This window comes from Lycorma delicatula, chromosome 1, assembly GCF_047948215.1.
Source record: "Lycorma delicatula isolate Av1 chromosome 1, ASM4794821v1, whole genome shotgun sequence".
Classification (NCBI taxonomy): domain Eukaryota; kingdom Metazoa; phylum Arthropoda; class Insecta; order Hemiptera; family Fulgoridae; genus Lycorma; species Lycorma delicatula.
In genome coordinates this window covers 287,131,679-287,156,081 of record NC_134455.1, presented here as the reverse complement: position 1 = coordinate 287,156,081, position 24,403 = coordinate 287,131,679, and the positions used below count along the sequence as shown (strand labels likewise).

Here is a 24,403-nt window from a genome sequence, read left to right as displayed (position 1 = left end):
GGAGGCTGATTACATGCTTCTTTGGCAGCGGAATCTGCATGTTCGTTACCAGGAATCTCTACGTCGTTAGGGACCCAGCAAAAACTTACTTCTGTGTTGCGATTATTCAACTCAGCGATTGCGTTGTAAATTTCAATGACGATAGGATGTTTGGAATAAAAGTTTTTTAAGACTTGGAGAGCACTGCACGAGTCACTGCAAATGAGAATGTTTCTATATTTAGGGTTAACGTTATTTAGAGCCCTATTTATAGCGAGTAGTTCAGCGGTGAACACACTTGTAATACCGGGTAGGCCAAACATATAAGTCCTTTCATTGACAACAAAAGCACAACCAACGGTATAATTTTGTTTCGATCGATCAGTGTATACTACCGCGTCTGGGTTCATCTTGGAGAGAACACACTGAAACATTTGCTGAAAGACAGTAGGTAGTGTTGATTGTTTATTGTATGTCGTAAGGTCAAAAGTAAAATTTATAAGGTTTATTTCCCACGGAGGATATGAGCAAGGATACGTTGGAAAGAATGACGGTGTGTCAACATTTATATGCTGCAGCAGAGGTCGGGTACGGACACCTACTGGTGCAGTACAACATGGACGGTCCTCATACTTTCCTAAATTAGGATTTCTAAGGACTGAGTCAAAAGCCGGGTGATTAAGATAATCACCCGAGCAAAATAAGATAATAAAAGCTGGCCTCGTCTTTCCCAAAGTGATGGTTCACCACAGTCTACAAGTAAGCTTGCGACAAGGCTTGACTTAATCGCGCCTGTGGCAAGCCGAAGGAAAGCATGATGTACACCATCCAGCATTTTAAGCACGGTTTGACGAGCTGAAGAGTAGGCGGCACAACCATAATCTAAACGGGAACGAACAAAGGAACAGTAAAAACGTATCATAGATGACCGTTCGGCTCCCCAATTGGTGTTACTAAGGACTCGCATCATATCTAAAAGTTTGGAACATTTTGTTTTTAATTCTTTTATATGTTCAAGTAAGACGGCTATCAAAAAATAAACCTAAAAACTTGACGTAAGGAGATATAGCAATAAGCTCTCTGTTCAGAAAAACTTGCGGAATAGAATGGTTTCGTAGCCGAGAAAAGACTACACATTAGGTTTTATCGGATGAAAATGTGAAACCAGTAATCCTGGACCAAGCTTCAAAGTGAGATATAGTGTTCTGTAGTAGTCTCTCTGCTGTGGGTGTTGAACGGCTCGCAATGTAAATAGCATAATCGTCAACAAATAGAGAACATGAGACAGGAGCCTGCACACAATTGGTAATACTTTTTATGGCTACAGAAAATAAGATGGCACTTAATACACTACCTTGAGGGACTCCACTCTCCAAGATGACACTACCTGAGAGCAAATCGTTCACACGAACACGAAACGTTCGGTGATTTAAGAATCCTCGGATAAAGGCAAGCATTTTGCCTTTGATTCCCCATTCTTTGATGTTATTAAGAATATCACGTCGCCAGGCCGTGTCGTACGCCTTTTTTTATATCAAAGAAGTTTGCGACGAGGTGCTGGCGGTTTAGGAAAGCGTTTTGTATGGCAGTTTCCATTGACACTAAATGGTCAATGGAAGATCGTCCTTGTCGGACAACACACTGTTCTGGAGATAGAAAGCCATGTCTTTCCAAGTACCATGTAAGCCTGCGGTTTACCATTCTCTCCATTATTTTACACAAAACGCTTGTTAAAGAGATAGGGCGGTAGCTTGAGGGGTTGGTTTCGTCTTTACCAGGTTTTAGTACTGGTATAATAAATGCTTCTGACCAGCCGGGCGGGAAGACTTGTTCCGAGAATAACCCATTGTAAATATTCAAAAGATGTTGTAATGCCGAATTAGGAAGGTGTGAAAGCATGGCAAGGCGAATGTTATCAGGTCCTGGGGAAGTGTCACGTGAGTTTTTAAGTGCGTGTAACAATTCCTTAAATACGAATGGGGTGTTTAATTCACCAACGTTTAACGATAATACTTCTATCTGTATTGTGTACCTTTGAAAATTATTATTGAGAAGGTACAATAAAATGAAGAGAGAGACACCGAGCGGAAAGATTTTGCTAAAGTATTTGCCGCAGCCGAAGATGATGAAAGGACTTCTCCTTCATCAATAAGACCGAAAATAGATTGTTTCGGTGATCCGAAAATTGCACGGATTTTTTTCCACACAGTAGAGTGGGAGTAGTGCGTGAGATAGTGCTCACATATTTCGTCCACGAACTCCTCTTAGCGTTAAAGTATACTCGACGGCATACCGCTCTAGCCGTGCGATATATATTTAGATGTTCAGTTGTAGGCCTACGATTAAATTTGCGTAGTGCCTGCCGTTGATTCGTAGTAGCATATTTGCAATCATCATTCCACCATGGAACGGAGGGACGTCTAGGATTACCCGATGTTTGTGGGATATATCTGTTGGGATTCTCTAGTATCATGGACGTAAAAGAGGAACATTGGTCAAGGATGTTCGCACCATCGTCATACTGTGATTGGAAGGCTAATTTACTACGGTTACAATTGTATTGAACGAGCACTATCGGTGCATATTCCGACCCAATATTTCTACTCTATTTTTACCTCTACTCGATTATAAAATCATTTAAGATTAGCAAATAATGCGAGTGCTGCTGCTTTGAGTTCTATTGATTTGCAGAACAGTAGTCTACTTCTGACATATCATTACAGAATCAAATATAGGCAATGAAATGAGCATCTTCATTGCTATCTGTTGCCTCATCAAGCTGAATTGAAAACAATTTGTCACACAACTTCCGGAAAAGCTGATGATGTACATCTTCAGCTGTATCACCAATTCGACGGGCGACAGTATCATTTGATAGAGGTAAGGACTGCAATTGTTTGGAAAAATTATCTCCAAAAATAGTTTCTATAACCTCAGTTGCAGCTAGCAAAATAAGCTTCACAAATGGTGCGACACTTTTTACATCTGGGTATTTTATATGAAACTTTGTTAACGTACTCACAATGAAGTGTTTCCAAATGTCGTTTAGGTTTATTAGGTTTCATATCGGCTGCTGCTAAAATTTTTGAGCAAATGACACACAGGGGACTTTCTTCTTCATTTACTTCAGTACTGATAACCCAAAATTTTGGTATTCTTCAGAATATTTTTTTCATTTTATTTTTGGAACCACACTTGTCTGAGCACTTGTTGATGCTTCACTATCGTCTAAGGCGCGCTTACGCTCACTTAAAAATTTATCCATAATTCTGTATAAATTCCTGGCGTGAATATTTAATACCGTGAATTGTAATTAGCGCGCAAATTGCAATATATACATTCATGATAGATTCGATATCGTTAAATGGATCGACTTGACTGATACTGGCTGGAATTGAACGAGATGTAGCATTTATACACGTTTGCGCAGACGTTCCAGAATGTTCGAGACAAATCGGAACTTCTCCCAAAGCCGCGAAAATTCTTGATGTGGTGGACATAAGAAAGAGAGCAATAGACGGCATCGATTCTGGTTTTGTCAGTGCAGCGGTCGTTGTTGCCAAATATCAATAAATTTAGCTATTCTTGATAATTTGTAAGGTCTGTAATTAAGGTCATAGTGTAGCTTTAGCGTGAAAATACATTATTATTGAATACATTGTTATTGTATGAGGGGTGGCGATGAAAATTAGGTCTAAAATACTGAAAGGTTAGAAACGCTGCAGTATAGTTTTATGGTAGGATTTTATCAATTCACATAAAATCAATTCAAAACTATCGATGTTAACTGATAAATCGAAAGCAGTTTTTTTGAACAGCTGTGGAAATAAGTCCTGACGACGCGACGTCAAGTGAATTTGTACGTATTCAGTGCATTATTATTGCTTGTAACCCAAGTATTCTTAGCTTCTATTAAGTTCATTTAGCTCCCAGATAATTTTGTTTGATTTCATATCGTACCATCTCTAAAAATTATACCGTAATATTAATTACCTTACATAGTTGTGGGAAAACTGTTGATTGGTTTCTCTAACCTCAATTTTAGTCTGTACTGATTTTAAAAGTGTAGGTGTTAACAACCCATTATAATTCTTTTTCTGTATTATAGTTTTATTTACCGTCGAGAATACAATTATTTGTAAGCATTAACCATCAAACTATTATATTGATTCTAATTTTTGTGTGATTGTTTGGATTGTTTCAGTTATACTAAATTGTGAATATCTTTGTTTATGTTTACTAATGTGCGTCTATTTAAAGTGTGATTAGTAAAACTTTGATTTTTAACTGTTGCACTTTATATTTAAAATGCCTGCTCAAAATTTGTTTGAAATTGATCCCGATAAACTATTTGAGCTTTATACCATTGAAGAAATTCAGTCAACACAAATAAAGTTGCAACATGAGATTGAACGAAAGCGAGAAGAATTAAGAACTATGGTTGGGTATGTTTTTCCATCATTTTTACTTTTATAAGTTGCTTGTTTTGATTCTAAATGTAAATATTGTAAACTACATTTATTATGGACAATATTGCACTGCCTCCATGTTTATTGAATTTATCAGTTTCACAAGTATCACTAAAAATGTTTCATCATGACTATGTTTGCTGATGGAAATGTCTACAAAACTTATGAGAAACCCTTCAACTTCATAAAACACACTACAAACCAAAAACATGTTCTGTAGAACATAACAATGGATATCATAACAACAGCATAACCCATAATGAAATAAAACTATTATTTTATATATATTACTGTTAGTAACTTATTACTCTTATTTGTAGGTAACTTCATTTGTAATCTTGTGTGAAATATTTTTTCATTTTGACAATTCGTTGGTGAAGTGTAAAATATTCTGAAAAATATTATACTTTGTTGTTTATATGCTGTTCCTAACGCATATCCATACAGCTTACATTAAAACTTCATTGTTTTAGTGCATATTACTGTACTTTTATCATTCCCTAATATATCCACTGATATCAGCTCACAATTACATTGTAAAGTCAGTGCAGTCAATTATATAACACGTAATATCTAACATACATTTGAATTTAGTACCAACATAAAATATGGTGGAGAACAAACTTAAAAACTTTACTCAGTTTTAAAATATGAAGAAACTCTTAATACTTAAGCTAACATTGCACAACATTGTTATTTTTTTCAGGGTAGAAGGTTAGTATATTGCTTTCAAAGTCACAAATGTACATGATCATATGACAAAACTAATAAAATGCAAACAGTGTTGATGTACTATTTCCAGTTACATTGGTAGTATTAAAATTGTATTATAAGATATAAGTTCTTTAAATCTTATAAGACAATACATTTCTTTGGAATGATCAGATTTTGTTTGCCCTGAGATCAAATCACATTGTTTTGTTTAAAAGTGATTTAATAATAAATTTTCTCATCATTTTTTATTATGCTGATGTGTACACTAATTTAAAATAGTATATTTTGGGGCTGCTTCAAAAGTTTATTGTAATTTTTCCAAGTTCACAGAAGTGGGCTGTTTGGTGTTAATAAATATGATTCTTGTTGGCCAATTTTAAGTAAATTAAAAATTGTAATATATTCTAGTATTTATGTACATGAATGTGCATGCTATATTTGCTTAAAAAAAGAAAGTCTGTGAATAAATCTATTATAGCATTAAAGTTACTGCATAATACTTCAGCAGCTTATTGTAATTCAGTTTTTTACTTTTAATAAATAACAGTAAAAAAAAAAAAGAATTGGGCCTTTTAAGAAGTCATACTGCCTGCAAAGTAATACTGTGTATGAAATTTTTGTGTAACCAGGGTGTGAAAAGTGTAGCAAGTAAAAAATGGCATTAAATATACCTGACCTTATGTAAAACTTTTAAAGATTGGCGGGCAACTTAAAAGGGCCCAAAAAATTATCGTACTTAGTCAGTCGTTGATTTCATGACATAAAAACCGACATGGTTAGACAGGTAAACCACAGTCGTTAAGTAGCTAGTCGCAAACAACTAATCAGTTATTGCTAGCCTAGCAAGATAAGAGCAAGCTCATACCAATAAGATATCAACAGACACACACTGACAAGATAACACACATAGTTTAACATGTGAAAGTGAAACCTATCCTAACCACAATTAGGCCTACTCATACATACTATGACTTGGTAGGTGTCTTCTTAAAAAAAAAAAAAAAAATTTTTTTTTTAGCACTTGTTTAATTTTTCTTAGAAGTACAAAGATTATGTGGTAAGCTATGTACATACAATGGAAACAGTATTTCTAAATCACTCTAGAACGTAAATTCAGCTACAAAGGTCTTAATCACAAATTGTAATTTCGTTTGTGGTATCTATAAGCCACTGATTCACCATGTTCAAATAGTATGAAATTTATTAACATATTAAATCTTCAGTTATTTACAAGAGGTTATCACTAAAGACAGTTTATTTGTATAAAAAATTTATTCTAAAAACGTTATAAATATTTTTAATTTTTCTTAAATTACATACTTTATATTACTTCCTATATAATTGCCATGTGAATTAAGACATTTGTCATAGCTATACACCAGGTTCAATATATCCTTGTCATATTCTTCTGCCGCCAGTCCATTTAGCCACTGATTAACAGCATTTTTAAGTTCATCGTCACCCACGAATTGCTTACCACTCAAAAATTCGTTCAATTTCCCAAACAAATGGTAATCAGAAGTTAAGTCCGGACTATATGGTGGGTGATCGTAAATTTCCTATCCAAATATTCTCAGTAAATCATGTTCGGACCTGCAACATGTGGACGTGCATTATTGTGCAGCAAAGCAATGCCGTTGGTCAGCCGCCCACTTCGCTGGTTTTTAGTTGCACGCCATAACTTACGTAGAGTTTTGCGATAGACTTCTGCATTTATAGTCGTTCCACGTCGCATGAAATTAATCAGCAGTATGCCAAACCGATTCCAGAACAGCTATCAGTTTGTGTCCAAATGGCTGTGGCTTGATCTTCGTCGGTCTGATTGGTGATTGAGGATGAAACCATTTACTTGACTGCCATTTTCTCTCTGGTGTCATATGAAATCCATGTTTCATTAACAGTAACAATTGAATTAAGGAATTCATCACCTTTTTCTGTGTAGTGCATAAAAAATTCCAAAGCAGATCCTATTTGGATTTTCTTATGATGTTCCATTAAGACGTGCGGCACCCAGCGTGCACAAACCATTCTGAAGCCTAAGTGGTCATGAACAATGTGACCAGTAAAAGCTCTTGAAACATCAGGAAAAAGTAGGGCCAGGTCGGAATTCAGTGAGCAACTTACTTTTCTTTTGCGCATCAACCTGTTTCAACAAGTCCTCATTGATTATCGAGGGCCTCCCTGAACATTGTTCATCATGCACATCAATTCTGTTATTTCTAAACCTTTCACATCATTTTTGGATGTTCCTTTCATTCATTATATTATCACCATACACAAGCAACCAACTGCCTATGAATTTCAGCCAGCTTAACGGTTTGATAGTTCAAAAAACATATGACTCCACGTATTTCACAGTCAGCAACAACATCAGTTTAACTATTCATTTTATAATGTAATAACTCACACGCAATCAAAGATACTAAAACGTGACAACTTACAGACAACAATGCAGTGTGTACATTAATAGCGTGGCTATGATTGGCTTTGCCAATCTTAAGGAGAGAAATATCCCAGCGGTCTTTACTTTAGAGATATCCCGTGTAATATTAAACTGATTACTGGGAATATGGTAAACAGATTACAGTGAATAATCCATATGAAAATTATTCTATGCATGGTTATCTGTTTTTTTTTCTTCCATTATTGGTCCCTTTACCCAATGTATGGAAGTATGCTGTATTCACAGATTTTTTTGAGGTGCCTTGTTAGGTTTAAAAGTACGCGATTTGCGATTTACTAAGTGCTACAATTGCTCTTCATGTCTTGCTTATTATTATGTATTATGTGGTTTATTCATTATTCTGCATCTATTCTGTGTTATTATGTAATCTTGAAATTTTAAAAAAATCTCAATCGTTAAAGAAAAATTGTCCTTTTCTGATGGCGATTGTTATAAAGGATGTTAATAATTTAAACTAACTGATTAACGATTATACAGTCAATTTTCACTGGCCCTGTTAGTTTTTTAACTTAGTGATTTCAGAGATTAAAATACAGGCCTACTTGAATTGCATTTTGTTTTTTTTGTAGGGAGAGATATAGAGATTTAATAGAAGCAGCTGATAAAATAACTGAAATGAAAGAGATATCTCAACTTGTAATTAAAGACATAGAAGGTGTTAGTTCAGCTACTGATGATTTACAAGGAAATAATGCAAAACATTTTGGGAAAAAGCTGAAGCAAATAAATTCTTTTCACAGGCAAGTTTTCCATGTTTTTATTCAATGTTTTTAGTTGTCAACATTTGGAAATTGATTTAAGTGATTTCCTTAATGTAAGGAGTTTACAGTAGCAACCCTGTCACCTGAACCGTTATTATTCAATTTCCTCTTTATCAAAATATGCATAGAGTAAAAAAAAAAATTGTTAATTTTCTAGGAATGGAATAAAATTATATTAGGAGAGATAAAACTGAAGTAGGCATACAATGTATTTTGTCCAAAAAGATTTTTGGGATCCAAATTAGGGAGTAAAGTTGGAGGTTTTTTATGTAATTTGAGCTGGGAAAAAGGATAAAACAGGTTCCAGAACTGTAACTGTAGTAGCTTTTAAGATATCTGATGTAAAATATAAAAAAACTGTGTTTTTACTTCAGTTTATTGGTTTCCTCCACAAATTTCTCAAAACCTACTGTAGATATGGCTCTGAGACCTGTTTTATTGGATTTTTCAAGTTAAAAACCTTTAGAATTACAAATTCTGCCCCTTAATTAATGTCCTAAAAATTTCACTACAACCTCACTAAACTGGGTCAGCTGAAATCTGAGCAAAATCTTTAACTAGATGTAACTGATAGACGAAGCATTTTAGGAGTTATGTTTGTGTGAAGTTTTTCCATTATTTTATGTGTGTGTGTATATATATATATATATATGTATATATATATATATATATATATATATATATATGTATATATATATATATATATATATATATATATATATACAGTTTGATAAACTGTAAGTACCTTTTACGCATCCTAGGTACCTAGGAAAAAGTACCTTTTATATATATATATATATGTAAATAAGACAGACATATATGACAGGCATGCAGCAGTGCATCATGTGCATAGGGGTGTGTGTCCTGCTGACATCAGGTACTCGTGTTTGTCTCTGGTATGTCCTGCTGACATCAGATACTCTGGTATGTGTCCTATATGTAGTCGACAGAGGACCACCTCCTCATGAGTTTTTCTGCATGAGGAGTCCCAAGGCAACACAGAATCTTTAATGTGCAGGAGTTTGTTATCAATGGTGGTCACCCAATCACCTTGCCACTTTGCTCGAAGAGACTGTTTTACGTAATTAATAAAGTCTGAAGTAGCAACATGAGTGGTGAAGGGAGGTTGATTACAAGCCTCTTTAGCAACGGAACCTGCACTTTCATTACCTGGAATTGCCACATGGCTATGAATCTCAACACAAAAGTCACTTGTGTGTTTTGATGATTCAACTCAGCGATTGCATTATAGATTTCAGTGACCAACAGATGTCTAGAGTAAAAATCTTGTAAAGCTTGGAGTGCACTACACGAATAAGAATATGATGGCATTTTGGGTTAACTATATTCAATGCCTTATTAACAGCGTACAATTCAGCAGTAAATATTCCTGTAATATTAGGCAGACCAAACATATAGATTCTATTAAGAATAAATGCACTTCCAATGGTATCATTCTGTTTCGAACTGTCTCTGTATACTATTGCGTCCGAGTTTATTTTGGAGAGATATGGTGAAAACTTTGCTGAAAAACGATAGGTGGTGTTGCTTGTTTCTTGTATGTAGTAAGATCAAAAATAAAATTTTTACAGTTGATTTTCTATGGAGGAGGCCGTGTCGTAAGCCTTCTTGATATCAAAGAAAACAGCGATAAGGTGCTGGCGGAATAAAAAAGAGTTTTGGATGGCTGCTTCCAGTGACACTAAATGGTCAATGGAAGAACATCCTTGGCAGAAACCGTATTGTTCGACATAGAAGACCATGGCTTCCTAGGTACCACGTGAGCCTATGGTTTACCATTCTTTCCATCAGTTTACGTAAAATGCTTGTTAAAGAGATAGGGCGCTAGCTTGAGGGGTTTGCTTTGTCTTTACCAGGTTTAAGTACTGGTACAATGGATTCTGACCAGACCAAAGGGAACACTTGTGAGGAGAATTGTCTATTATAAATACATAAAAAGTGTTGTAGCGCCATATTGGGAAGGTGTGATGGCATACTGAGACGAATGCTGTCAGGTCCAGGGGAGGTGTCATGTGAGTTCTTAAGTACATGTGACAATTCATTGAATGAATATGGAGTGTTTAATTCACCAACCGAATTACCAAGGTTTAACGATAGTGCTTCCATCTGCAATCTGTACCTCTGAAATTCACTATTGTATGATGAAGTACAGGACACAGAACGGAAATAATTTGTCAAAATATTTGCTACTGTAGCAGGTGATGTAAGGAGTTCCCCTTCATGAATGAGTATGAGAATGGATTGTTTTGGTGATCCACAGACAGATATACAATCTTTTTCCACACAGTAGACATAGGAGTAGTGCATGACATACTGTTCACGTATTTTGTCCAAGATTTCCTCTTAACATCCAAGAATACTCGACGACATACCGCTCTAGCTCTATGATATAAATTTAGATGTTCAGTTGTTGGTCTGCGTTAAATTTGCATAGTGCCTGCTGTCTATTCCTAATAGCATTTTTACAATTATCATTCCACCAAGGAATGGAAGGACGATGATTTGTAAGATGTAACCTTGGGTTACATCTTACAAAACGTAACTGTAACCCAAGGTGGGAACTATCGTGCCGATGGGTGAATGGCTCTACGTAGTGAATCTCCAATGATGTCCTCGGGCACCAGGGCGAACCTAGTTGTATTTAGCTCTAGCTGTAGTATGTGTGCGCTCTGCTGGAGTGGTTTGTTTTTTTGCCGGTACTCATGGGACCAAAATTTCAGTTCCAATAATAAATACTATGATGGTTGGTAGTCCATCTGAAAAAACCACCAATATTTAATCTTGTGAAGAGACCCAGTTCAGCATCAATTAGTATTGATTTATACTAATTTTACTATAAAAATTCTAACATTCCAAGTAGAATAGTCTAAAAAAAAACAGTGACATAATATATTAATGTACTTATAACAACTACAACAATTAACAGAGATAAACTGTAGATGTTTGTAACGTTAAAAAAGTGCATCTCACATTTTAGAAATGCTTATATCTTATGAAGTAAGTGATAGAAATACAGGATTTGAACTCATATTTTCATATAACTTATTTTTTTGTGTTCAGTCATTTGAGCAGTTTGATAAAGTTCTCCAAAATTCCCTATCTAGTGCCAGTCATTTCATTTCGGTATACCCCTTACATCCTATATCCCTAACACTTTGTTTTACATATTCCAAACATTGCCTACCTGCACAATTTTTCCCATCTACATGTCCCTCCAATATTAAAGTGACTATTCCAGGATGCTTTAATATGTCGCCTATCAGTCTGTTTCTTCTTTTAATTATATTTTTCCAATGCTTCTTTCGTCATCAATTTGCCGCAGTACTTCTTCATTTGTCACTTCACCCACTCGTATGAATTTTAACATTCTCCTATTGCACCACATTTTTAAAGCTCTGAATTTCCAAGTTTATAGTTGAGGTTACTTTCATCTAAGTAGCTTTGGACCATTCTTCTCATGTAACCGTCTGCCCCACTCCCCCAGCATCTGGAAAATTGACTTCCAGCTGAGGGAGTTAAAGGCATTTCTTACATCCAGGTAGACCACTACTGGTGTCTTCCTGGTCCTCCAGGTGCCAGCTGCTACATTATCCACTATCCTTACGACCTCATTGACTGTGCCGATTGTTGACCTTGCCCTCCCCACTCTGAAGCCATATTGCCCTTCATGAAGTCCTCCTCTGGCCAGTACCGCCTCTTTTAGACAGCTCTCCATCATCCTCTTGAGTAATTTACAGATGTTGTTAATTAGACACAACAGCCTGAATGAAAACACTCCCATACTGCATTATTCTTCTTTATCAACGAGCCTTGTTCCGTAATGTGTCCTTGTCTCAGTACAGCATTCATCATCCTGAGGGTCTCTACTGGTGTCTCAATGTCAAAATATGCACAGTTTCTACTGGGATCCCATCCAGGCCTAGGCTCTTATGTAACTTCATCCTCCTGCCCGCCCAGATGAGCTCTTCAGTACGCAATGGCAGGATATCCTCCACCCCTATCCTGTCTGGAGGGTTCATCCTGATCCAGAAATAGCACCCCCAAGGGTCATTGTCAATATCAAGGCATAACTCCTTCCAAGATTGTTTTTTTGCCTGTTTAATTGCTGCTTTCAAGGTGGCATGAGACACTGTATACTCTGAGTGGGTACGTTCTATCAGTACAGGATCACCTCTTCGATTAGCCCTTTGGTTAGCCCTCTTCTTGGCCCATGCTTGTTTGTGCAGCCACCCAGTCTCCTCACACCACCAGTACACTTGATGCTTTTGAGGCCTGCTATAGGTGACTCCAGTTATTCTGCATTCATCTTGCACAATGTTCACAAATTCTTCTGGCGTTACCCTCTTCGCTAATCTTTGACGTATTTCCTGTGCAAACTTCATACATCCCTTCTTAATAGAGGCCAGTTTCATCAGCGGTTCTATTCTCTGTTGGGCCTCTGAGTTGTACCAAATCATTAGATGATTTGACAAGCTTTCCTCCTGCAGGACCTCCCAATTACAGTAATCGCTGATGTCTTCATTGTTAAATGCCAAGTTGAGCATCGAATGCGACTCCATCCGTACAAATATGTCGCCTACATTAAAACATATCAGCCCCAAAGTACTCACCTATTCACTTAAGTATCATCCTCTTAGTGTAGTAACATGACCAACAATATTGGGAGACCTAAATAATCCATTTTAAAAATGTGTGACTACGCTAATTAATTCTTAAATATTGTTGCTTCTGTGAATGGATAATTCATTTTGTTTATGAAATTTAATTTAAAATTATTGTTTTTAACCTCCATTGTTGAAATCTAACATTATGAAAATGTTAGTAATTCCTGAGTTTTCTGTTAATGTTTAGTTTGGTAAACATCACTGTTCCTTCATTAGAATCTATTGCTGTACAATTAAAACTACTTATTGAATTGCCTGAATACATTTGGACTGCATTGGATAAAAATGATTTTGCTACAGCCACTCAGTTGTATATGCTAGGACGCCATATTAAAACTGGTAAGTTTTCTTTTATTTGTGATATCCTTGTAAATGCAATTATAAAATCAAATTATTTCACAAATCTGTTAAAAATATAAATAATAGATTAAATTCTACCTTATACATTTATTTTCAATAACTAGATGGGGGTATACATTTATAAAATTTATTGAACAAAGAAAATTAGTGTAGTATAAAATAGGTGCCCAAAACATATACAGTTGCTATGAAAAGCTGCAAAATAAAATGTTCATGTAATATAACCTAAAATAAATAGGGCCATATACAACTTACATATTGTTACTACATATATGACTAATTTAATTTCGGCGTATGACTATAGGAGCTCAGATGTCAGCTGGAGCACAGTATACATATGCGCTGGTACAAGTGTCACTCCTGCTGCACAATTCTCCCACCATAATGACGCTGCGCTCTCACCACTCTCAGGCTCCAATAAAAGAGCGTGCACGAGAATGAATTATTAATTCATCGTAGACCACCCTTGAGAAGACCAAGAAGACAGAAGTTCCCTGGCCGCCTCAATGTGGGACCTCCTGGCAAATGTCAACATCCCCGCTGGAGCAGCGGCCTGGCCTGCTTGCCAAAGGATCCGCTGGACATTGATGCTACCTTTCCGCTCCAGTTTGCTGGGCTTCAATTACCCTGGCTGGCAGACTCAGCAACAGGAGCCAGCCCCACATGGGTTTGCTCAGGGAGAACCACCTTTGCTGCGCCAACAAAGACGACTGGCACTGATCCAACAGTGCGGGGCTCTCAGGGCCACCACTGCCAAGCTGTAGTGGCCGCTGAGGTAAAGCCTAGTCTGATTTCAATGGATGAGTTGCAACTCCCTGACAGCTCTTCTCAGAGCTAATGAAAAAGCGATTCTTCTCAGGGGTACACTATAGGAGAAGACACCTACCTAGTGACATTCCAGTAGCCACACCTCTCCCCCCCCATTCCTGCCTCGGTAGACATTTACATCAGTGATTTATTAACTCAACTTTTGCCTTCGCTGTAGGCCTCGTCCAGACTTCTTGAAAGTCCAACTTTGTTTCTCTCTGTACTAGCTAACTGAGTTCGCAGAAGCATTAACCTCGTGCCTAGTTCTACTTTTATTGAGCCAGTTTCTGTGAATCTCTCAAAATTCTAGGCAAATTAACACATCATATCATCAAAAATGTTGCTCGCTACAACAAAATTTAGTCCTAATTCCCTTACTGAACTCATACTTTAGTTCATACCCCAGACTTAAGTTAAATTATGGACTCCGGTCTGGTCTACAAGGGAGAGGTGGACAGACCTCTTACTCCCTCTCAGCTCCATTGCAGAGTTCCGCATGACATTCACTTGCTTAACCATCATCGAGATGCCACTACTCCTCCTGGCTGCATGGGATCCATGCCCTTGGCAGTGCAGTCACCATCCCGCCAACAGTGTCATGTGCTCATCCTAATCTGCCCTTGTCAAAACGCTGCTACACCTCACGGTTGCATGGTAAACCATGGCTTGCCACCAATACGCCTACTTTCGGCCAATCAACGGTCCAAGCGGTCCCTAGCCACCCGGCGTGCTACTCTACTAATATTCCTTGGTCGTCCTGTGCAGGGCGAGGAAATGGAGGAAGCCAGCCCCACAATTGTTCAATCCCTGCGAGTCCTCCAGTTGACTCCCAGATCAAAGGAGTTTACTCTCAAGTTCCCTAACAACTCTGGTACGTTCAGCTTCTTACTGGGGACAAACATACAGGACATGGTCCACAGTATCATCAATCCTACAGTCTGGACACAAGCTTGAGTCAACCAAACCAAACCAAACCTAGCCAAACTATTCCTAAAGGCAACATGTCCTGAAAGGAATTGAGTTATATGCCAGTTGGGAGAAATCCAACTAATTACTTGCAACTCCCTTACATTTGGAAAAATACCATGCATGTATCGACCAGCAGAAGAATTGTTCCACCTAGCTTGCCAAGAGTCAAAACCTCGGTCTTCAATTTCTTGCATATGCCCTGAAGTAAGAAGGCCTCCCTTCTTGGAAATGTAATGCTTGTTATGTTCTGTAGCTAGAATATCAACGAGTTTCATGTCGTCAATCACAGTGACTGCCTCTCATGCGACAGTTCTGTAGACCCCAGCAACAGCTAAAATATAAGACGCTGGGCTCGCAAAAGAATATCCCTATAACATTGGAATTGTAAACGATGATCCCAGACAGGTGCAGCATACAACATTATGACCTCACAGACACCTTTGTAAAGAATACGCATGGTACGATAATTCAACCCCCAATGGGGATGGATGACTCTATGGACTCTATGGACTATGAAGGCATCAGTGGCCTTCTTCAGTACAAACTGGAGGTGCTGCTTAAATTGAAGCTTCTTATCAAGGATAACACCCGGATACTTCTGATTGGTAACATACCTAATTGGAAGACCATCCATCACAACCCCCATATGACGAGTTGTGGCTAGATGATCCTTCAAAAACATCATAGTAGTTTTCTCCACACTGAAAACCATCTTGTGCTGAAGACTCTATAACCTTAACACCTTACATACCTGTGTCGCTATGAGCTCTATCTCAGCACACGAATTACCCTTGACCAGCAGCAACCCATCGTCGACATAAGCCACAATGTGGCAGCCACTGGGCATCCAAAATCGCATGAGAGAGTCAAACTCAATGATGCAGACAAGTGGACAACCTTTAGACAGGGTCTTTCCTACCTCCAAGCTGCCATCATGAAGGATGACAGTTCGGTCGCTGAAGTAGCTCGAGAAAGTCCTAATCTCGTTTAGCGTGCTCCCATGCTGCTGCAGTTGAAACAAGGCAGAGGGCCACCACAAGTTATTGAAAGCCCTGGATATGTCGAAAAAGACACTGAGTACATATTCGCACTCGCTGGACGAAGCCAGATCCATGACCCTAAGAAGTGCGTCTTCTGTGCCCTTGCCGGGCATAAAATACTGGTCATCCATCAGCATATGGCTAGATTAATGCGGAGGTACAAGACTTTGAACACCTTACCTACTACAGGCAAGAGCATCAAGAGGATGTTAAGAACTTACAGTGGGATCCTTGTCGCCACCTTTGAAGAGCAACCTCATCACACCACATTTCCAACAATCTGGGAAATGCTAAGCGAAAAGCAACCTATTAAAAACCCTAGTCAAAGGACCGAGAATCACCAGCAATGTGCGAACAAGGAGCTCCATTGTGATACCATCATATCCGGGGACTTTATTCCTAGCCAGGCTACAAATTACTTGACGGACTTCCGCCTCAGTAATTTCTGAAGATAAATTCTCAGAGCGAAAACCTACAACTTCCCTGCAAACACGTCAATGTTATGAGGTTTCACCAACCTCAGTATCATCTGGAAACAGGTCGTTCATCAGAAGAGTGAGGACGCAATCTTTATCTAGAACAACTCCAACCTGGGTCGAGAGAGCTGACAGAAGAATGCTTTCAGGGCTACCACAAGGTAATAAATTACAAGCCATCGAAGCCATATGACAACAACAGTCCTTCTCAGGACTACCGTAAGGTTATAAATCACAACAAGCCGTTGAAGCAGATCGACGACAAAAACAACCTTTTTCAGGGCTGCTACAAGGTTATAAATCACAACAAGCCGTTGAAGCAGATCGACGACAAAAACAACCTTTTTCAGGGCTGCTACAAGGTTATTAGTTACAATGAGCTGTTGAAGCCAGTCGACAGCAACAGCCCTTTTCAGAGCTACTATAAGGTTATTAAGTGCCACTTGCTGTCAAAGCCATTCGCCAACAATATGCTGGATTTTTTAGTTCCTGTGATATTCAAGTTTAACTCAAATAAAGTTAAACCAAGTAATACTTGGGGCACGATCTTTTTTTCAAAAGATCCAGCCCCTATCTGGCAATCTCCACAACTCTTTCTCCTTTGATGTTGGCCTTTTATCTCCATCTGTAGTTACAGAGCTAATAATTTCACAAAAAAAAAAAAAAAATTAGCAATCTGTATTAAATGGAGAAAAAGTTGTTTTACGATCAATTATTCATAGAATTTTACAAAATCAACAGTCTGCCAACTCCAACTCCTGCGAACACCTGTGGCCACTCACAATCATTAGCTTACTGCTATGGGATCTCACACTGTTTATTCAGATATATAATGTACATTTAATAACCAAATACTACTTTATCAGTATTATGTAAAACATTACCAGAATCTAACTGTTGAGGATATGTTACCTGAAATAATTAAGACTTTTCAAGTGTTCACTATTGCTAGTAATTTATCCTGTGTGCTGTTAGCTTATGAATACTATCCACAAGTTTATCTTGAAGTCAACTAAAGCATGCCCACCACTGAAGAAATCTAATATCACACTCTGCTCAGTATTAAGAAGATTTATATTACAGAAATGACATTCACGGCTGATGTAAAAGGAGTTGTATTTGAAAAAATGAATTTATATGCTGGGCTCACTAAAAATTTTGATCCTATAAAAGCTTTATTGAACAGGTTGTTTTATGTCAATGAAATTTATGAATATAATTGAGAATTTTTCCTCCTAGTGTGCATTTATGTGTATAATCAAACTATAAACTTATTACCCTAATCATATGAATGATTCCCATATTCAGTCATTGTATGTATTTGGAAAACAGATACCTGAGTTGACATTAAATATGATTACAATGTGTTTATGCTAGTAAAATGTACAGATCATCCAATGGACTATGTGTGGTTGATCTGGGCATGTATGAAACATCTTGTATAAAAATTAATAATTTTGGTTATAAATCAAAATTGGACAGTGATAATTTATTAACAGAGGTCTATGAAATATCTAACTGACTATTTGATTGTAATGCAGAATTGAAAAATAAAAAAAATAATAAATTTAGATTACATTACATTTTACATTTGGTTACAGTTCATGATATAAAATTTAGTGACATTTTCTTAATGCTAGTAATTGTATTTCTTTGTATTATAAACATAAAGAAAAAAGATTTATTGCCATTGACAAATTACGCAGACGAATTAAAATGTAGTTTATTAATTATTATTAATTAAACTTTAGCATTGTATTAGAGTAGTTAATTTTAGTTGATGTTATAATAAACATAATAATTTATGGTGTTAAAACAATGTTTTTATTGTGCTGTTTTTATCTAATTTTGTGCTGTGTTATTTTACACCTTAAGGATAAAATTTTATCAAAGTCTTTTTTTTTACTTCTGATTGTTACTCCTGTTGATCAAGTTTTGGCATATTTGAAGACTATTGTAACTATGGAACCACTATTTAAAAAACAAACTTTATTTACCTCCAGTAATTTTATACAGAAATGTTTCATGTAAATTTACCAGGTTTTTTTTTACTAAATTTCTTGAATAGTCGCTTCCGTAAATTTTACTTTAAGCTGAATAGAAATTTGATATTATTTAAATTAAAAAAAAAAATTAAATAAATATTTCATGTTGGAATTGCTTACATTTATAGTGAATGTAACCCAGTTTAGTCAAATGAAGCACCCAAATCAGCTGATTTGGAAGTCAAGAGTTCCAGCATTCAAGTCCTAGTAAAGACAGTTATTTTTATACGGATTTGAATACTAGATTGTGGATACTGGTGTTCTTTGGTGATTGGGTTTCAATTAACCACAAATCTCAAACCGAGAATGTACAAGACTACACTTCATTTACACTCATACATATCATCCTCATTCATCCTCTGAAGTAATACCTGAACCTGAGGTAATTCTCGGAGGCTAAATAGGAAAAAGAAAGAAGAAGTCAAATGAAATGGACTGTTTCAGTTCATCATTACTTGAATGACAGTAGTAATAGAAGAATAATACATTGTACTTCTACGAAGTGAAGCAGGCTTGTTTCTTCTTCAGCTCTGTGCATGGTGATTACAAATGAAATAGATACATCTAATGATTTCTAAAAAAATTAGTTTATAAAGACAGTAACTAATATGTTTCTCAGGGTTTCTTAAGGAAGTTTTTTAAATTGTGCAATTACTGTTGTTGACATCAGTATTAATAATGTATTGCATAACCTGTCGGACAATATGGTCACTACATCTGTAAAGAAAGCTTTTTGTGTTCTCAAATTAGCCAGAATAAACTGTGTTATCATGCAATGACATTTCAGAATTAAGTATGGTAAATAATTACCAGTAAGGAAGCCATCTATGATTGGAAAAATAAAATAGAAAATGCAGTGTCTGTGTAAAAAGAAAAGTTCTGGAAGACCTTCTCTGTCAGAAAACCAAGTTGACCATGTTCCAACATAGTCCGGGTAAGTCAACCAGATCCAAAGACTAGAATAACAACCAAAACCAGCCATGTGGAAAATTTTATGGAAATGGCTGAAAATTACACCCTATAAGTCACAATTAGTACAAGGTTTAAGTGAAAATGATAAAATTTATGTAAAGTAAAATTGTGCATGCCCATGTCAAATGCAGGAATTGTATGGATGAAGAAGATAATTTCTTTCATCATTTAATTTTTGGTGCCTAATGCATGTTAATATTAATGAAAAGGTCAATAGACAAATATGGGGAACAGAAAACCCTAGAGAAATTGTGGAATATAAACAATTCATCTAAAGTGAATGTGTTGTGTTGTCGTAAAAAGGTGTATGGACCACTGTTTTCTCACAAAACACAGCAACTGAAGAAGTTTATCTAACATGTCAAGTGAATGGCTATATTTGAAGAAGTTGCAGAGAACTTCATTCTTGTACAAGATGGAGTTCGGCCACAGTGGCTTAAAATTATCTGAAGGAGCATCTTTCAAAGTGGATTGGATATGCAACTGAGGAAAAAATAGCATTGATACATTGCCCACAGTCTTTAATACGACTCCTTTTTCTGAGGATTTTATAAAAAACAAAGCTTTTGTTCCTTCCATTCCTGTTGATGTAGACGCTTATCAAAGAGATATGAAACTGTGTTAGTGTTGAGTGGGATAAGCTCTCTCATAATTGGAATGAATTAGATTGTCATGGCTTGATATTTGTCTTGTGACTTTGTATAGACATAGATACAAACTTTAAAAACATTCCTGCAAGTCCATGTAAGTAATAATCTCCATATTTGAAAAATAAAATCTTTTACAAACCATCAAAAGTATCTATTTTATTTGTAATCATGCAGTGTAATAAAAATTTGGTATTGGTACATTTAAAAAAATGTTTCCTGTACATAATGTGATATGTATTTTATTAGAAATACTTAATTTCAAAGTAGATAACAATGGTATTATCCTTCAGATGAAAAATAATTGAATGCCTCTATTAATAAGTAGTCGAAAGTCAAAAGATTTAGTGTACAATTAAACTTAAAAAAATAAATCACAATTTGATACATGGAGCCTAATTATTTATGTGTATTGTTTTAACACCAAATATTGTTTAAGAAAACTTTAGTAAATTGATTAAGAAGAATTTAATAATTTTACTGTTGTATCCTTTGTTCTTCATGAATGTCAAGGTTGTTGTAATAGTCGTGTTGACAATAAAAATAGAGTATTACCTCAGAATTCTTTCAGACAACACCGATTTTCATGAAAATTTGTAATAAAGTTAAAAAACCCTCTGCTTCAAAAGTTATGTATTCCTGATGTGCTCTTTTTCTTTTTTTGGGGTGAAACTACTTGTTGAAAAAAATTCAAAAACCATAATTTAAATGTTTCCATAGACTGAAATCATGTTTAAATATGTAGAATAAACATTTTTTTTATGTTATGGAATATAATTTATGATATTTTACTACATTTCAACCCTTAGGAAAACCCCCTTATGATGAAATTAAAAAAAAAATTAGTTTTCAACAGTTTTAAAGGTTTTAGTGGTCCATTTATAATGAATTTAAATCCCTTTACTGTTTATAATATAATTTATGATTTATTGCAACGTTTCAACCCTTAATAATCGCCCCTTATGAAAAAAATTGTTAATATTATAGAAGTAATTGTTGTAACTCAAACTCATTTTAATGTGTAGAATATAAACAGTGTTACATATTCTGAAACATAATTTATGATTTGTTAAAATACTGCAACCCATATAATCCACTCTAATGACAAAAAAAAAACTTAGTTTTCAATAGCTTAAAATGTTTTAATGGTGCATTAATAATGAATTGTCAACTTTTTACAGTTGTTAATGTAATTTATAATTTATTATAACGTACCAAACCTTACAAACTAGCCTCATAATTAAAATTAACATTTATGTTTACTTAAAATTTAATAACTACCACCATGTGTTTATTCTTTCAGTTTTGGAAATGTATTGACTACACGATAAAAAAATGATATACGTTCACATTTACATGTACAATATGCACACAAAATTCTATCATCCAATTATAACTAACAATTAAAAGTTTGCATAAATAAAAAAGTTTATAGACATAAATAAGTTTATAGTCTATAAATAAGTTTTAAAAACATAAATTATGTGGTAGTAAAGGCTAATTCCTCTTGTGTAAAGGAACTAACATTACCTGACATATTGAAGTTGAAAATTAATAAACTTTGAATGTATAAAAAGTTCATGTACTATACAAAATATTCTTGTTAGTAGGCCTACTGACATTGACATGGCTTGCCCCATTGAGTTATCTTGATACCTGTTTAAATGTCTTCATAATGAAAATTTTATGTTAACAGTCGGTAAAAAAGAGATGTGATGGACATTTTGAAAATATGGTTACTTTGTACTACATAAAATTTATATTCAATTAACAATTTTTAAAAACATGACAAATAAATTTTATTGATGTAAAGACCTTCATGATAGTGTGTAAATAAAATATGTACTTGTTATATCATTATATACATTTTTGTGCATTTATTTCTGATTATTTTGTTAGGTTTAGAGATGGATCCTCTTATTAGAGTAAGTGATGCTTCTGCTAATGGTTCTACGTGCCCTTTACTTGAACAGCATTGGGTTGCCATATCACAGTTTAAAGTCTATATATTAAAATCTGTTGGTGTTACTCTTCAGCAACAATCCATTGATACAGAAGTAAGTAATCAGTAAATACAAAATGCATATTATAAACTTATTTGTATTTTTATATTTAAATCTCTCTGTACTACTACTTCTGTTATGTAACAAGCAAAAGGTGACAATTTCACATATAATCCCTTCTATAATTATTATTACGATATAGAAATGAGATTGCAGCTTTTCCTTTATCTGCTGAAATTTCTTAAATAATTATTTTTTATTAATATTAATTTTAGAAATAGAATTTAAATTATACTAACAATGATTTTTCACTTCTCTGACAAGGTTAGATCTCATTTGCTAAGACTCTATGGTTTGAGTCTAATCCATCTCAATTCTGAACAAAAATACATAAAATCCAGATGAATTATTCATTTTATTTCAATTTATACGTACTGTTAATCAGGTCTCATAATTTTGCCAATATCTTCAACATTTTTTTATATGCCAATTATTATGTTTTAAGTTTTATCTTCTTAAATTTGAGAAATTATTGTAATTGCCATAAATAATTTGCTTCCAAAGGCATTCAGCTGCTGTAGATAATATACACCTTCCTACTGAATAAATAAGATGAGCAAAACTTTTTGTCTATTACATACATTTAAAGTTTTTATTGTTATATAAAATTGCAAAAAATATAACAATTTAAAAAAAATTATTTTACTTAACTAATTGATTAGTGGAAGTTATTGAAACTGAAAGTTTATTACTAATTAAATTACTAGTTTGTACGGTGGTAACATTGGTGCATCTTACAGTTGTTTGAAATTTTCAGATATTGGATATTTATTTTACACCTTGATTTTCATCATTCAAAGTTGATTCAGTTTCAGTGGTGCTTCCAAATGTAACAGAATTAGTTGTGTGAAACTAATTTAAAAAAATTCATTTATAGATGTGCCTAAAAAGAAATTTTAAATTATTAAAAAAAAGTCTATTTCTGAGTCAGTTCTCATTGATAATATTAAAATTTATTAACTTATTGGTAAACAGTTTCAAGTACTTTCGTTAAGCTGTTACTATAAAAATTACAGTTATGGTACAGCATTACCATTGCTTAATTATTGTTACAATAAAAAATAGGATTACTTTTATTACAAAGCATAAGTGGACTACCTCAGAAGACCTAAATGAAGGCTTTACCAGTCATAAAGCAAGTAATTCATGATAGATACAATGCAGTATGGGAATGATATATATGAATACATATTAATATACAAGTAGTACAAGAGTGTACAGATTCATAAATTTATAAAGCTGATTCAGTATATATGCTATTTAGAGTATACATACTAAAATATCATGTCAGGAAGCTTTCTGCATAGCACTTGTATTTATGTAACCAATCTTCTTATGTGGCAAAAAGTTGATATAAAATGAACACCATTCACTAAAACAGAGCAACTTTAATTTTAGATCTGGCTCAATACATAAACCTGTGTGTGTGTCTGTCATCCACCAAAATGTAAAACTCATGTTATCTGCTCTAAAAATGAAATTTGATTATAAATTCTCCTTTCAACCATGGTATGCAATATAGAAAATGAAACGTCCATGCTGTCACAATATGAAAAATTCCCATGCACTAATAAAGTGCTCAGATTACTGCAAGAGAACTGGGATGATTTTTATTCTGAGATTATCTTCAAACAGTGGGTTTCTTTGACCATTGTGAACTACTCAAATTCTCCCATTTCAAGAGTACTTTATGAACTTACTGAAAATTTAAATAATCTAAAAAGGCATCATTTTGTTGCATAGAAACAAGCTGCTAACTTCCTCAACATTAAAAAGGAAAACTTGTTGGATGGTGAATGTATTGTAATGGGAGACTTCTCTCAAAATTTTCCTTTTGTGATATAGGATGAAGTCCAGTCATATCACTGGTCAAATCATATATTTTAAAAAAGAAGGAAAATTACAAAGCCAAAGCTACTGAGTGATTAGTGAGTACTTGAAGCACAATACTA

The 24,403-nt window shown here is 35.0% G+C and overlaps 1 protein-coding gene across 3 annotated transcripts in view; it reads left to right on the top strand.

Moving 5' to 3' along the window:
- Positions 1 to 3,397: 3,397 nt before the first annotated feature.
- Positions 3,398 to 24,403, top strand: part of Cog1 (conserved oligomeric Golgi complex subunit 1) — a 105,431-nt gene continuing 84,425 nt past the window's right edge. The window contains exons 1-5 of one of the 3 annotated variants that reach the window (XM_075378968.1): positions 3,398 to 3,579; positions 4,184 to 4,424; positions 8,196 to 8,366; positions 13,260 to 13,411; positions 22,288 to 22,445. In XM_075378968.1, the coding sequence (XP_075235083.1) occupies positions 4,288 to 4,424; positions 8,196 to 8,366; positions 13,260 to 13,411; positions 22,288 to 22,445 (618 nt within the window). In that variant the 5' untranslated portion in view covers positions 3,398 to 3,579; positions 4,184 to 4,287. Of the gene's footprint in view, positions 3,580 to 3,643; positions 3,839 to 3,859; positions 4,045 to 4,183; positions 4,425 to 8,195; positions 8,367 to 13,259; positions 13,412 to 22,287; positions 22,446 to 24,403 lie in introns of those variants that run through there. The other 2 variants (XM_075378961.1, XM_075378974.1) reach the window with 2 other exon arrangements.